This window comes from Salmo trutta, chromosome 33, assembly GCF_901001165.1.
Source record: "Salmo trutta chromosome 33, fSalTru1.1, whole genome shotgun sequence".
Classification (NCBI taxonomy): Eukaryota; Metazoa; Chordata; class Actinopteri; order Salmoniformes; family Salmonidae; genus Salmo; species Salmo trutta.
Window position 1 is genome coordinate 12,390,280 of NC_042989.1, and position 14,009 is coordinate 12,404,288.

The following is a 14,009-nucleotide window of genomic DNA, read 5'->3' on the forward strand; positions in this document are numbered from 1 at the left end:
TAACAAAATGTGTAAGGGAAGGGGTCTGAATACTTTCCAAATGCAATGTAAACGCTTAATCAACTGGTAATGTCATTGTCAGTCTGACCTTGTATGAGACGAACAAGGACAATATGCTGTGTAGACCACAGTATAACCAAGGACCGTTTTGAATGTCACCACAGCCAAAACAGTGACACCCTCCTCCCCATTCCCTCACGTCCAGCCCCCCAGGTCTCTCAGTATTTAGCTCTCTAACACCGTGGCACGCACACTCAAACTAGCACCTCTTCCACTGAGGGGGCCTGGTCCTGCAGAAGACAGAGACTGTCCACCAAATGGAACCCTATTCCCTATAAAAGTGTAACATTTCAGAACCAGGGCCCATAGGGCTCTGGTCAAAAGTAGTGCACTATAAAGAGAATAGGGTTCCATTTGGGACACCGTAGGCGGCAGGGGGAGTACACTACTCCTCACTCCCCCATAAGCCTACAGTCAGTGGATTACTTCAGATGACACTTGGCTTAATCTGTCTGTCTGGCTAGGTTACAGTATGGATGACCAGACAAATCTGACAGCATTGATTACTTCCCCCTGCCAAAACCCCAGCTCTCATGGCCTATTGTCTACCACAACCATTATCACCATTATTATTACATTAATCTGCTGGGCAGATGTCTTCCTCAGGTCAGAGAGACAAAGACTGCTTACTGTCATATGCTAGTAATCTACCTCACAAATGTCTATGTATGTTTTTCATATAATCTATGTTAGTGTAGTATGTAAATGTTGATTGTCGTTTAATTCAAGAGCTCGAGACGTGAGAAAAATACCTGGCTGGGGCTGAAGGCTCATCTCTGGCTGAACTCAGGATGTGTTTGATGATGTGTTCCTAAAACAGAGAACAGTCAATCAATCAATCAAATCGACACATGAATGTACAAATCAGCCGGTTTTATTCTCCAATGAACAACCGGGCTCCAGCAAAATCTGTTGGTCTGCTGAAAACAGGGATGCACACAACGAAAAAGCAGACTGCCTATTTGCTGAATTAACCAGTGCTTTGTCATTCATAGCCAGACCCAGGCTATCAGATGCCATCATGTGAAATTCTCTGTCCAAATAAGAAACGCTCTCATGCATGGAATTAGCTCTTTAACCAGCAATCAACCAAAAGCGGCCCAATAACAACAAGGTCCTGTGAATGGGCGCCTGTGGCATAGCTAATCACCCATTAGAGAGTTAGCTAGGCTGGCGCTGCTGCTCCCTCAGTACCACAGAGATAGAAATAAAAAAAAGGTAATTAGGTTTAATGTGCGTTTGATACAACATCAAACAGTATGTGGGTTAGGTGGTCTAACGGTTACTAGTGATCTAGTGGTTAGTGACGCCACCTCCAGGTCATTAATGCCCCTGTCAGTATTGGTAAAAAACTCAACGCCCACTGCCCTTCGACAAACTCTGTCCCCCTCCTATCTTTTCAATATACCCCTCTCTCTGACCATCTTGTAAAATGGTACACTTCTCTGGAAGCGGTTCCTACAGGTTGAAGCAAAAGAGTAAAGCAGGTTGAAGACAAGAGTTAAGCAACCACCCCACGAGGACAGTTACCTTGACGTCTCTGAACTTGGTCATGACCACGTCAGCGGTGGTGGGGTGCAGGGCGGGCAGCTCCTCATACAGGTTAGGGAAACACACCAGAGAACCCAGCAGGATCTGAGCCTCCACCCGCGGGGCCTGACAGATGGACGGACGGGTGTCAACTCACATCCACAGTTTAAATCCATATCACAACACTATCCTTTGCAATCCAGTCATGGGCAAACACAGAAGATAACGGTGTTGAAACAGACTATTGCACTGTACTGTGGGGGTCAGTGTAGTGTGGTGCATGCAGAAGTGTGTACAGCAGCGGTGAGCAAAATGTCCTGAGTCAAGATCACTTTCGCAGTTAAAAAAAGCAAGCCGAGATCTACCACTCAGATTTATATATTTTTTTATATGGACTTAAAAGAAATGTAACATTAACCTAATAAAAACAGTTCTGTAGGAACGAGGGTTGGGCAGTAGGCCAAATAGATTATCACAGCATATTGGCTATATGCCTGGCCTGCCAGTATTGTTATTCTCAGACCATCTTATATTTCAAAACTAGAGCTTTGATAACAAAAAATAATTCCCAGTTGGATCTCATCACTGGCCTATGTCAATCTACTATGCTGAAGCCTGCCTACGGTTGCCTATGCACTTGAATGAGAAGCGCGCTTCAATTACCAAAAATTGCTCTACTTAATTTTGGCCATCAAAACTGTTTTTAACACGCGATTGCCTTTAGAATTGTTGCGCAATGATTGGCCTTATAAAAGTTGTTTCACTTCACAATAACAGCACTTACAGTTGACCGGGGCAGCTCAAGCAGGGCAGAAATTTGACTGAGTTGTTGGAAAAGTGGCATCCTATGACGGCGCCACGTTGAAAATCACTGAGCTCTTCAGTAAGGCCATTCTACTGCCAATGTTTGTCAATGGAGATTGCATGGCTGGGCGCTCCATTTTATACACCTGTCAGCAAGAGGTGTGGCTGAAATAGCCGAATCCACCTATTTGAAGGGCTGTCCACATACTTTTGTATATATAGTGTACTACATAGCCTACTCCGGCTGTAAAGTGGTGCCATTAACTCAATATTGAGATGTGATAAATGATATAGTCACAGACAGCTGTAACTCTCCTCTCTGTAAATAGAATAGTATATTTTTCGGCCAATTGCATTTTGAACAACAGTCACATGGTTGTGATTATTAGAATGCACGTCGTTGTGCACAGTAGGAAGAGGGAGTGGCTAGCTCACACAGCAGCCGACAGCGAGACAGGGACAGGCAGACACGTTCATATGGTTTGTTTTTGGTCAATTGCACATTACTGTCAGAATGTCATAATAATACTTTTTGTATTTTTATTGTAAACCAAAAACTCACTTGACCAGCTAAAAAAAAAAAATTCATTGGCACCCTAGCTACCACTTAAAAATTGGTGTCGCACTGCAAAGTCAAAGGGTCGTAAATGAGTATGTTTTGGTGACAATTTTTAAGCCCTGATTATTTTTGTGTATATGGAATCAGAGGGTGGTGGTGATGTTCTCACGTTGAGCGAAGAGCAGGCTGTGACTCTGCTGGCTGCGATGATGAAGTCCAGGATGAGCATGGTGGCCCCGGGAAGGCCGATGCAGAAGAACCGAGGAGAACAGTGCTTAATGATGGTGTTCACTATGTCCTGTGAAACCCAGAGAGTGAGAGTGTGTGAGAGAGGGAGACCAATATTCCCCATGACGTGAGGAGATTTCCACACACACACACACACACACCTGGTCGACATGCATGAGGCCACAGTGCATGATGTTGTAGAAGTGTGTGAGGAAGTCCGAGTTGGGCGATACGTCCTGCCTCCTCTTCATGATCTTACAGATGAGCTTGTAGGCGTGCAGCTTCCCCTGTTTGTACCTCTCAGTCAGCATGGTCGCCTGTACAGTGGACAACAAGCAGTCAGTGACACAGATACAAGAGTAGAAGTATAACTTTGTTCACTTTTACATCAGGGTCATGGTAAAAAGAACACTCGCCTGCATCTGTGCATTTGTTTCCCTGAAATTCAGAGGATAACGTGTGAAGAAGTGAAGTGACTTTTCCAGAACGGATTATGTAAGGGAACGGTGAGAGGTACGTACTTTGAAGAGCCAGGGGGTGAGGATCCGAAGGGGAGGGATGAGGACCGGGGGAGGAGGAGATGACTGGTTGTCCAGAGAGATCCCCAGATTATCTCTGATCTGATGTGAGAGAGAGAGACACACAATGAATGATAGAGGCAGAGAGAGAGAGGGGAGAGAGAGACAGTGAGTGAATGTCATGAGTGAGTATCTTGTGTGAACCAGTCTGATGTGTGACGCAATCTCAGGGCCTGTCAATGTATGGAGTACACAGTCGGATTGGTTCCCGTATGGTTCCCTACCTTGGCCAGGTTCTGCCACAGCTCACAGAGGTAGTCAAAGACCTGGGCGTGGATCTCTGGGTCCTTAATGGTGTTCACATCTCCCAGAATGCCTAGCATTCTCCGCCACATCACCGTGGCAACGTCAGCGTGCCAACCGGTCAGCGAGCCACCAGCCATCACACTGCAGTCCTCTGTAGGAAACTCACTGGTTTCTGAGAGGATAGAGAAGAGGGATGGCACTTTTAGTATCCAAAAAGGCTGAGTGTGTTGTGCGTTTGTGTTGTGCGTTAGGTGATGAGAGCAGTGTGTATGTGTATTACCCAGGTCATCCGGAGTCTGTACTACAGAGTGATGTAGTTTCTCATCCAGCTGCAGGTCCTTGTGCTGCAGAGCTACATGTTCAGCGGTCAGCGTGGCTGGGGACGGGGTCTGAGAGCGGGAACCCCCCAGGGAATGCATCAGGGACGCACTCTCTGAACCTGGAGGGAGTCACAAACAAAGGAATGTAATTAATTAGGTAGTAATAATAGTTGATTGGATTTCTCCAGATGATTCAAGTGCTTTAGTTAAGTAGGAAAGTCACTACGATGTAGAAAAGGATGAGTGATGTGGACATTGAAAGGTGATGTATTCTGATTTGTTTATCTGCAGCTCTGACCTGTGATGGTGACGGTATCTGCAGACAGGCCAAGCTGGCTCAGACTACTGGTCTCTGAGTCAATGTGCAGGGTGGTGAGGCTGGACAGCTCCTGTTCCTCTGCAGTCAGGGGTACTCCTCCCAGGCTAGTGTTATCCTGGTCCAACGACCCCGTACCACAGCCATCCGGACCAAAGCTGAAATCTAACAGTGCCACACAACAGTCAGAAAAAGTAGTCCTCCTCCAGCATGTCAAGAGCAAGCTACAATACACTCCAACACACTCCACTACTATGTTACTTAGTTACACAGTCATGTTTTTTTTACAGTGTGAGCGAGCAGCAGCCATGGTGACGTCAGACTTACTTTCAAACTTGCAGTTGGCGTACTGGAAGGCGTTAAATGAGTCCGATTGGCTGTCGGAGCTGATTAGGTCGCTGCTGCTGCCACTGGCGGGGGAGGTCCACTCGGAGGGCACGCCGGGGTCGTCCACGGGTCGTGTGGAGTTCTGACGGTTCAGGAGTTCTGGCAGGTCCTTAGGGATCTCCAGACTACCGGGGCTGCTGCCACGCCTGGTCATACCCTGCAAAGAGAAGTAGATAGGACATGTGAGTGAGAGAAAGGGGTAGAGAGAAGATAGTACTCTGATGTTAGGAATAAAGTTAACACTCAGGGAGCATGAGCTGAGGACATTCACTTACTCACTCAGCTCATAAACTAAGTGTGTGTGTGTGTGTGTGTGTGAGTGAGAGAGACCGCGGGAGACAAATACAGAGAAAAGAGAGAATAGAACGGCGACTTACAGAGGTGCCTCCCGCTCGCAGACGCTCTTGGATAAACTCGTCCATCAGGTCGCCAAAGTTTTGGCTACTGTTGCCTGCGTCACTGGACACAGGCCGCATCTTCTGACAAGGGTCCTCTTTGTTGGCTGTGTTCAGGCAGAGAGCAAAGGACATACACTTCACCCCACCGTTCTAGATACCGACTCACACACAGCACTACAACTACTAGCATCTTCACCTCACTAGAATACATATCAACACAATAGCATTGGGAAAAAAATCTTGAACGCATGTCATTCCTATAGGCTGTGGAGAATGTTAAGTTCAGAAATGTGTCTGTGTAAAAGTATCAGTCCATACAGTAAGGTGACGGTGGTGTTGTATGTGATGTTATATAGAGAACAAGAATTAAGGTAACCGATGCACAAAGCTCAACAGAACAACCTTAAAGAAAAGCCAACCAACACAACAGGGTACATCCAGTGAAGCGATGCAGGAGTTACTCACATGCATTCCCAGAGAGAGAGGCCATGAGTACAGCACACCACAGAACAGAGATTAGTCAAGCTATGTTAACTCAACTGTGGTTAGGTGAGAGGGTAGCCAGTGTGTTAACTGGGTAGCCAAGAGGTACTGAAAGATGAGGCAGCATACACAAAAAAGGCCATGACACATTATTAAACAGAGTGGTAGTGGATATTATATGTACTTTTTCTCTCTCCATTGGGCTGGATTGTCAGAGAGAAGCAGAGAGCAAAGAGTTTGTCCCCATCACGCCCTGTGACTTTCTCTGGTGAGTCTGAGCTTCCAAATGGGTTTTAGTTCTAGTGACCTGCCATTAAAAAAAAGTGTTTACTGCCCTAAGAAGCCACTAAATCTTTGCGTTAACTGTTAAAATAGTATCAGTAAAACCTAGGGGAAGAAAAAAGAAGAGACATTTGACTTTGCGGTAGTGTGTCATTGAGGTGACTCAAGAGGACCCAGCTTAAAGCTTTCCTGCCAGTTGGTGGTGTTGAAATCCTATTCTCCATCAGAAGGGCTATACTGCCTCCACCTGGTTGGAGGTATAATGACATGTCAGAGCATCAGCGCAGACTAGTGGACAGATACATTTCCAGGCTCATGTTCCTGTATAAACGAAAGCAATGGACGTTATAATGCTACACTGTGTGTGTTATATGTCAATGTATTATAGTAAATTAGTTAGCCTGTTTTGGCCTGATGCGATTGTAGAATTGACCGGTGTGTGTGCAGTGAATGTGTTGTGCTGTATGGTGTTGTGTGATGTGAGGAGGCTGAGGGGGACGTGTGAGGCCGCATGCAGCATCCAGGGAGGGAAGGGGAGGGGCAGCAGAGATTTAGTCCCAGAAGCTGGAGGAAGAAGAGGAGGAGGGGGGAGCCGTCCCAGGAGGAGAGGAAGGGGGGCCTTCGGCCGGGCTTTGGTTCTTTTTTTGGATTGTGTCAGCTACAGTACTTTAAAATAGGAAACACAAAAAAAGCTTCAATTCAATCCACATTCAGCAAAAAACTGTTAATTAAAAACGGAAAAGACGGAGGAGATAGAACGGTGGTGCTGTGTTTTTGATTTGTCGTTTTGTTTTCCATGTTGTGGTAGTGCCTTGGAGCACAGCGACGCAACTGAAGTCTCTCACCTGGTGCTTTTCTTCCAAAATAGCCCAATACATGAGTGTACAGGTCCCTCAGGGGCGCCTCTGTGGCCCCGCCGGGGGCTTTGCTGTGCCGCTGGGGAGACGCGGAGCCGGAGGCGTGGGCCTTGGGCTTGGAGAGAGCATGGACCACAGATTTATACACACCGCCCAACAGAGCCCCCTGCTGCTGCCGAGAGGGACTGATCCCCGATTCCGCATCCTGGGATCTGGACCGAGTCCCACGGGGCCGAAGGGCAGAGCGCCCAAGACGGACACGCCCTTGCCCTGTCGCATGACCCCCCACTCCACTGGCCTCCCCATCAGGCTGCTCCCCGTTTCCGCTCACCCCCTCCCCTCCTGACCTCTCTTTACCCTTTGACCCACCCACCCCTGCCCCTCCAGACCCCCCCACTCCTACAGAGTGGCTGCTGAAGTGGCTGAGGCGGCGCAGCCTGGTCCTCCAGTGGGCCTCCTTGGAGTCTAGAGGGTTGTGGAACTGGACAGACTCTGTGGAGGGCCGGAAGCTGACGTGCACCCCTCCCCCATGGTGCTTTTTGAGCCTGCCCCGGACCAACCTGGGCTTGAGGGCGTGGTGAAGTGAATGGGACTGCTGCCGGGGCTGAGGGGCCTGTAGGCCTGAACCTCCTGTATCGTTATTATACTCACACTCTGTGGCATCCTGCCTGACCAAGTGGGGCTCTCCCCTATTCTCTGTGCCCTGAGGAGTTACCTGCTGGTCTAGACTAGAGCTCCCCCTGCTGGCCAGCTCCCAGTCATCACTCTGCTCCAGACACTCATAAATGCTCCTCTCAGGAGGCTGCTGCTCTGCCTCTGCACTGTCCTCCTCTGCTGAGTCCAAGCTGCTCTGCTGCCTTACCTGGACCTGTCTCCTGACCTGCTGTGACCCTGACTGTACCGTCACAGCCTCACTAGGGCCACCCCTCTCCCCCCCTCCACCTCCCTCCTCCAGGCTTCTTTGCATCAGATACTCCCTGAGAGAGCTAAGTAGGTCCTCCTCGCCCTCAGTCTCCCCCCCCTCCTCCTCTCTCTCAGAGGACTGGGTGAGGGTGGAGGAGAAGGAGGTTCCACCACACGTCCAGTCAGGGGCAAGGGGGCGGGGGCCTATCATCTGCCACAGGTGGTCATAGATGCTATCCCCCACCTCCAGAGAGGCTACGCTGCTACCTAGGGTAGTGGGGGGGTTGGGGGGGTGCAGGGCGTGGTCGTGGAGGACAGAGACAGCAGTGGTGGGGTGAGAAGGGGGACTGTCAGGGACAGGAAGTGCACCTTTGACCCTCTCGGCGATGAAGGGCTCCATGATGTCGGAGGCGCTGCTGCTGCGGGGGAGCGTGGACCCCTGGGGGTCCAGGTCGCCAGACCCCGAAAACAACTCCGAGGCCGGGGTATCCTCGCTCTGGGAGCAGTGGCGGATCCTGGGGGTCCGAGAGGCCATCGGGGGATCGTCCATGTCTGGACAGAGAGGGGGGACACAGAGCACAGCTCACTGGAGATGGGTCCTACTAACTCTACATGCAGGAAATACAGCGATGGGAATGGAAACAGTAACATACACAACAATGTGGTCCAGCAATATGATCTTATATAGTTTGCAGACATGTCCATATGCAGCTTCTGTGGGCATTGCACAATCAAATCAATTGCATGTCTATAATTGCCTACACATCTAATATATGTGTATAGGATCAGGTGGTAGAGGGTAAGCGAGCTTGTATCAATGGTTTATTCTAACCCAATATCACTGGAACCAGGAGCACCAAACATGTTATGGATGCATTTTCACGGATACAAAAATAATGGTAGACAAAACATGGCAAAAACAGCATTCCTTTTCATGGTTAATAAATGAATATTTCAGTTGCATCAAATAATATCCATATCAAAGACAAAACAGCTGCCACAGAGGAAAAAGACTAATTATAATACATCAATAATACCAAATGACAATTCATTCAGAAATCGTCTCGGAGTTGACAATATCTGTCATTTGGAGCAGATGTCATCAAAACCATACATTGATAGGGAATAGGGAGGCACACCAAACCACATGCAGGACAAACACTTCTGATCTGAGAAAATTAAAAAAAACGAAAAACACACCCCCAGAGTCTAAGCCTGAGACAAATATCCTTTCAGTTGTTTATGAAATGGTGGGGCAGCAAACAAGAGCCCCCCCCCTCAAGAAAAGCAGGCTGTGTGGAGTCGCAAGCATAGAAAACATTGCATACACACATATGCAAAGACAGACAAGAAGTACACACAGATGGTGAGTGAAGAAGTGAAGTTGGTGGAGATAGAGATAGAGACACAGGTACAGGCGTAGAGTAGTGGGCTCTACCTGCCAGCTTGTCAGCTAGGGGAGTGAGGACAGAGTCAGGCAGGAGAGGGTGGTGGTGATGGACGAGGACAGGGGCACTTTTAGCGCTGCGGATAAAGGCTTGGGACAGGAGGCTGTCGCCCGTAGAGCAGCTACGCAGGGCTGAGGGACGGATGGCCGCCAAAGAGAGGAGAGAAGGGAGGAGAGGAAGGAGAGAAAGGAGGGAGGAGAGGTGAAAGAACGGGGGGAAGGAGGAGAATAAAAGAACGGTAGGGGTCATGAAATAAAGGGACAGAGAGGAAATGGGGGAGTTCAGAAACAAGGGGAAGTTAAAAAGGGGGAAAGGAGGAAGGAGAGAAGGTGAGAAAGTGAGGGGAAAAAGTGAAGACGGTGACAGCATGGTAGAGAGCAGTGACCTTCAGAGAGAGGAGGACAAGGAAAAGGCAAAGGTGACAAGCTGCTGTGTGGAGGCAGGTGCCTGTCTGTGTGGCTGTCTGGTTGTCTGTCTCTCAGGAGCCAGGTCACAGAGCCCTCCATGAGCCAACACAATCCTCCTGCTCAGTTTAACAATTCTTCACTGGAGGACGCCTACACAGTACCGATTTCCCATTTCATAGATTTTTTATAAATGGCTAAAATAAGAATAACTTGCCTTGGTCAATTTGACGACAGTTAATGGCAGCATTGACTATCACACCAAAACCTTAAAATGTACCATGTATAGATCTACTGGAACCATTACATACAGAATTTTAAACAATGCATAAAAGATACCATAAACACTTTGACACGAGGTTAAGACAACCAACCCTCCAGTATATAGACATGCAGTCTGATAAATTTGATGGTTGTGACACTAACCCCCAGTCTTCTGGCGTATGGTGTTCCTGGCCTTCTCCATGCCCGGGGAGCCAGCGGTGGTGGCACTGCGCTGCCTCATGGCTGCTGCCTGGCCGCTCCCACTCCCACTCCCAGGCTGGTCCCTGCTCCAGCCCTTAGAGAACGAACGGTCCACAGACATTTTCTGGCCCTCGTGAGCTCCCCCTAGTGACCAATACAGAGAAGGGAAAAATCGGGTACAGGTTGGTACGTCTCTGTGGTATTAAAAAGAAACGGAGGAAGGGAGAGCTAGAGAGTGATGGAGAGAGTAAAGCAGTGTGTCCATTAGAGAGTAAAGCAGTGTGTCCATTAGAGAGAGTAAAGCAGTGTGTCCATTAGAGAGAGTAAAGCAGTGTGTCCATTAGACAGAGTAAAGCAGTGTGTCCATTAGACAGAGTAAAGCAGTGTGTCCATTAGACAGAGTAAAGCAGTGTGTCCATTAGACAGAGTAAAGCAGTGTGTCCATTAGAGAGAGTAAAGCAGTGTGTCCATTAGAGAGAGTAAAGCAGTGTGTCCATTAGACAGAGTAAAGCAGTGTGTCCATTAGACAGAGTAAAGCAGTGTGTCCATTAGACAGAGTAAAGCAGTGTGTCCATTAGACAGAGTAAAGCAGTGTGTCCATTAGACAGAGTAAAGCAGTGTTAGAGTTGTACCTTTTCCTTTGTGTTTCTTCTGTTTCTGTTCACTCAGCTTGTCCAGCGGCAGCTCGTTGAGGTCCAGACTGCAACATTTAAAAGGGACCAGCACTCACTTAGATTCGGTTACAATTTCAACCTCTGTTTAATATTCTTCTATTTTCAACATGTCTTAACAAAACCCTTTGGCTTTTGCCTTCCTCAGTGTGTGTGTGTGTGTGTGTTGAGCACGTTCTCTCCTGTTTTTACCTGTACAGGTTGCGGGCCAGAACCTTGGTGAGCGTCTCCATGGTGAGGGACCACTCTGTGACCAGCTCCTCCCAGCAGGTGAGCGAGGACAGCACGGCCAGCAGGTCATCCCACAGCTCCCTGGAGATGTACACGTTCAGGTTCCCCTTGATCCACGCCACTATCAGGGTCTAACAGAGGAAGAAAGACTAGCATGAAAAGTAGAAACATCCTTTACAAACTTCCCTTTGTTAGGTTTCATGCGGAGGAAGGTTGTGGAGGCAACATGGCTCTTTCTCAAAAGTCTTTGCTCGATTCCTTGTGTCCTCCTCTTCTGTCATTTCCCAAATTATTTTCAAATTGTCAGTGGGAAGCAAGGGGAGGATTCAAGGAATCAAGAGAAGACCATTGAGAAAGCACCCTCATGTGGTTAGTCACAGTATGTGTCCCAAATGGTTCCGTCTTCCCAACATGGTGCACTAGTTTTGACATCAGCCCTATGGGCCCTGGTGAAAAGTAGTGCACTATGTAGGGAATAGGGTATCATTTAGGGCACATTGTGTACCTGAAAGACTGCCCCAGCCAGTCTCCCTGAGAGGGTCATGTTCTTCTTGCCGTGTGGCATGATTGAGGGAGGTCTCTTCATCACACATTCGGTCACCCTCAGCAGGACCAGCAGGATCTGCTCCCTGCACAGACAGACAGTCAGACGCACAGACAAGCAGATGCACCACAAGTGAGAAGTGGTCACATAGGGATATGTTGCACAAAAAGAAGAAAGGCCCTAGCTCTCCACCTTGGCCCTAACCCTTCTGTAGATATAAGAAAAAACATTTAAGCTCCCCACTACACTGCTTATACCTATCCAGACCCTTCAGATCTGCAAACATTGAAGGGTTAGGGCTAATGGGAGTTGTGGGGAACAAATTGGGTCTGGCCGTAAATGTATGCTATGCTTCCTCATTAAAACCCATGGGCTGCTCAGAGTTAATGTTGTGCTATACCATGTCTTCTGGTCCATGGTTTCATGCATGACCAGGCTGCGGTATATGTTAAGGACTCTCTTGCACATGTCAACATGTTCCTCCAGCAGCATCTTCAGCTCGTTGGCTGGTTCCAGCAGAAACACATTGGCCGAGTTGGTGACAAACACCTGGGGTGGAAGAGAGAGGGAGATTGCGGTGTTGAAGAAAGGCATGGAACTGGACACTATCGGATTGAAGCTAGTGATCGTTACATAATTACTTAATATGGTTGCCTATTCTGCATAATGTGTGTGTTGGCCAATAGAACATACCTGTAGAGTGGGCTGAACACCTGCACGCACACTGTACTCCAGCAGCTCTTTCTCAGACACTTTATTCACCCTCTGAGAGGACACAGAAAAAAGTACAAATGCACAACATATGTTAGACAGAGACCATGAAGACATGATGTAGCCTGTCTACTTCTTTGTCTTGAGGGTCGTGTTCATTACCAAACGTAAGTGTGTCCTAATGAATAGGTCCCTGGTGCATCCATCCTCACCCACCCATAGCCCTAGTTCCAGCCCTCACCTCCTCTTCCTTCTCTGGGCCCTGCTGGGGTACAGGCTCCAGGTTAACCTCTCCGGCGGTGGAAAAGATCCTCTCCTCCTCCGGCTCCCTCATAAACAAAGGCTTGTCCTCCTGGGCAAACCACTCCTGGTACACCCGCACCACCTTCCTCATGGCTGCAGCCTCACACATCGGCAACAGGAAGGCCTGAGGACAACAACAACGTCACTGTGCTGGATTGAAATGGAGCAGACTTGTTTATCCTAGTGGCTCTCTGTGGAGCATACAGACACACAACAACAGACTTTTACAGGGATATTTAGTGTACTAGTAGTACTAGTAGTAGTACTAGTAGGGTCGTTCCACGAAATGAGTCCCTTTTGGGTAGTGTAACTTGGTGAAAACTTTGATTTCACCTAATTTTAACATTGTCATGAACAGCACGTTCAACTTATTAAAAAAACATGTATTCCCATCTCAAGGAGGTTAAATAAATAAAAGAATATAGTCAGTGCCTATTAAGTGCCACATAAAGTAACAGCGTTGGCGATTTCATCTTAAATCTGCCAGAAATCCCCTTGTGACATGGAATGGAAGCTTGTGTGCAACAGGGAGGGGTAATTGAATGCAAGCTTCACAATAAATAAATAAATAAATATATATATTTTTTTACATTTCTAGCCTGTCTATGAGTAATGGAGTTGACGTGTTATGCTCGACCCACTCAGTTTTCCACCACAAAAGACCAGGAAAAAAACTAAAAGAGTAGAACCAGCTAACCTGCTTTTACGCTATGATTTGACTAATGTTCAATGTTTTTTTGAAAACATTATTTAAAAATACATTTAAAAAAAGTTCAGTTCATGCGACCTTAAAATGTGGGACAGGTTTTTTTGACCCAACAATGAAGCACTAATCACATGAAATAAATCTTTAGAAATGACTTTGTCAAAGCAACAAACAAGGGCTTTCCACTAACCACGTTTCCATCCTGTTTTTATGCGAATAAAGTCAGTCATACTGAAAAAATAAACAAATCTGTGATGGAGACAGGAAGTTTCGGAACAATTGTATAAATGCTGACAGATAATTTGTTCGTTCGACATGGTGGTATCTTTTTGTATCAGTAAAATTATTAAGTGAGAAATGGCGGTGGAAACACCTTTATGCGCAAATATTGATATAAAACCATCATATCGAAGTAATCTTGGAGTCACGTGATATGGTGTGTGGTCCTCCCACTACGACTTGGGAAACCATGCAGTTTATTAGGCTACAGAAGAAATAATTTACGATGAACTTCACAGTGATCTTGATGCTCCTTTCCAAACAATATTGAGGGCCTGATTCTGGTGACATGTTGA

The 14,009-nt window shown here is 47.4% G+C and overlaps 1 protein-coding gene across 8 annotated transcripts in view; it reads right to left on the reverse strand.

Moving 5' to 3' along the window:
• Positions 1-14,009, reverse strand: part of ralgapa1 (Ral GTPase activating protein catalytic subunit alpha 1) — a 75,261-nt gene that overhangs the window by 36,219 nt on the left and 25,033 nt on the right. For 4 of the 8 annotated variants that reach the window (XM_029729816.1, XM_029729815.1, XM_029729818.1 and 1 more), the window contains exons 11-29: positions 12,667-12,852; positions 12,408-12,479; positions 12,115-12,263; positions 11,676-11,799; positions 11,132-11,301; positions 10,901-10,968; positions 10,230-10,412; positions 9,390-9,530; positions 7,037-8,503; positions 5,406-5,530; positions 4,969-5,185; positions 4,624-4,806; positions 4,286-4,444; positions 3,984-4,177; positions 3,703-3,801; positions 3,343-3,498; positions 3,123-3,251; positions 1,591-1,716; positions 813-871 (exon numbers count right to left, since the gene is read on the reverse strand). In XM_029729816.1, the coding sequence (XP_029585676.1) occupies positions 813-871; positions 1,591-1,716; positions 3,123-3,251; positions 3,343-3,498; positions 3,703-3,801; positions 3,984-4,177; positions 4,286-4,444; positions 4,624-4,806; positions 4,969-5,185; positions 5,406-5,530; positions 7,037-8,503; positions 9,390-9,530; positions 10,230-10,412; positions 10,901-10,968; positions 11,132-11,301; positions 11,676-11,799; positions 12,115-12,263; positions 12,408-12,479; positions 12,667-12,852 (4,007 nt within the window). The remainder of the gene's footprint in view (positions 1-812; positions 872-1,590; positions 1,717-3,122; positions 3,252-3,342; positions 3,499-3,702; positions 3,802-3,983; positions 4,178-4,285; positions 4,445-4,623; positions 4,807-4,968; positions 5,186-5,405; positions 5,531-7,036; positions 8,504-9,389; positions 9,531-10,229; positions 10,413-10,900; positions 10,969-11,131; positions 11,302-11,675; positions 11,800-12,114; positions 12,264-12,407; positions 12,480-12,666; positions 12,853-14,009) is intronic. The other 4 variants (XM_029729822.1, XM_029729823.1, XM_029729821.1 and 1 more) reach the window with 3 other exon arrangements.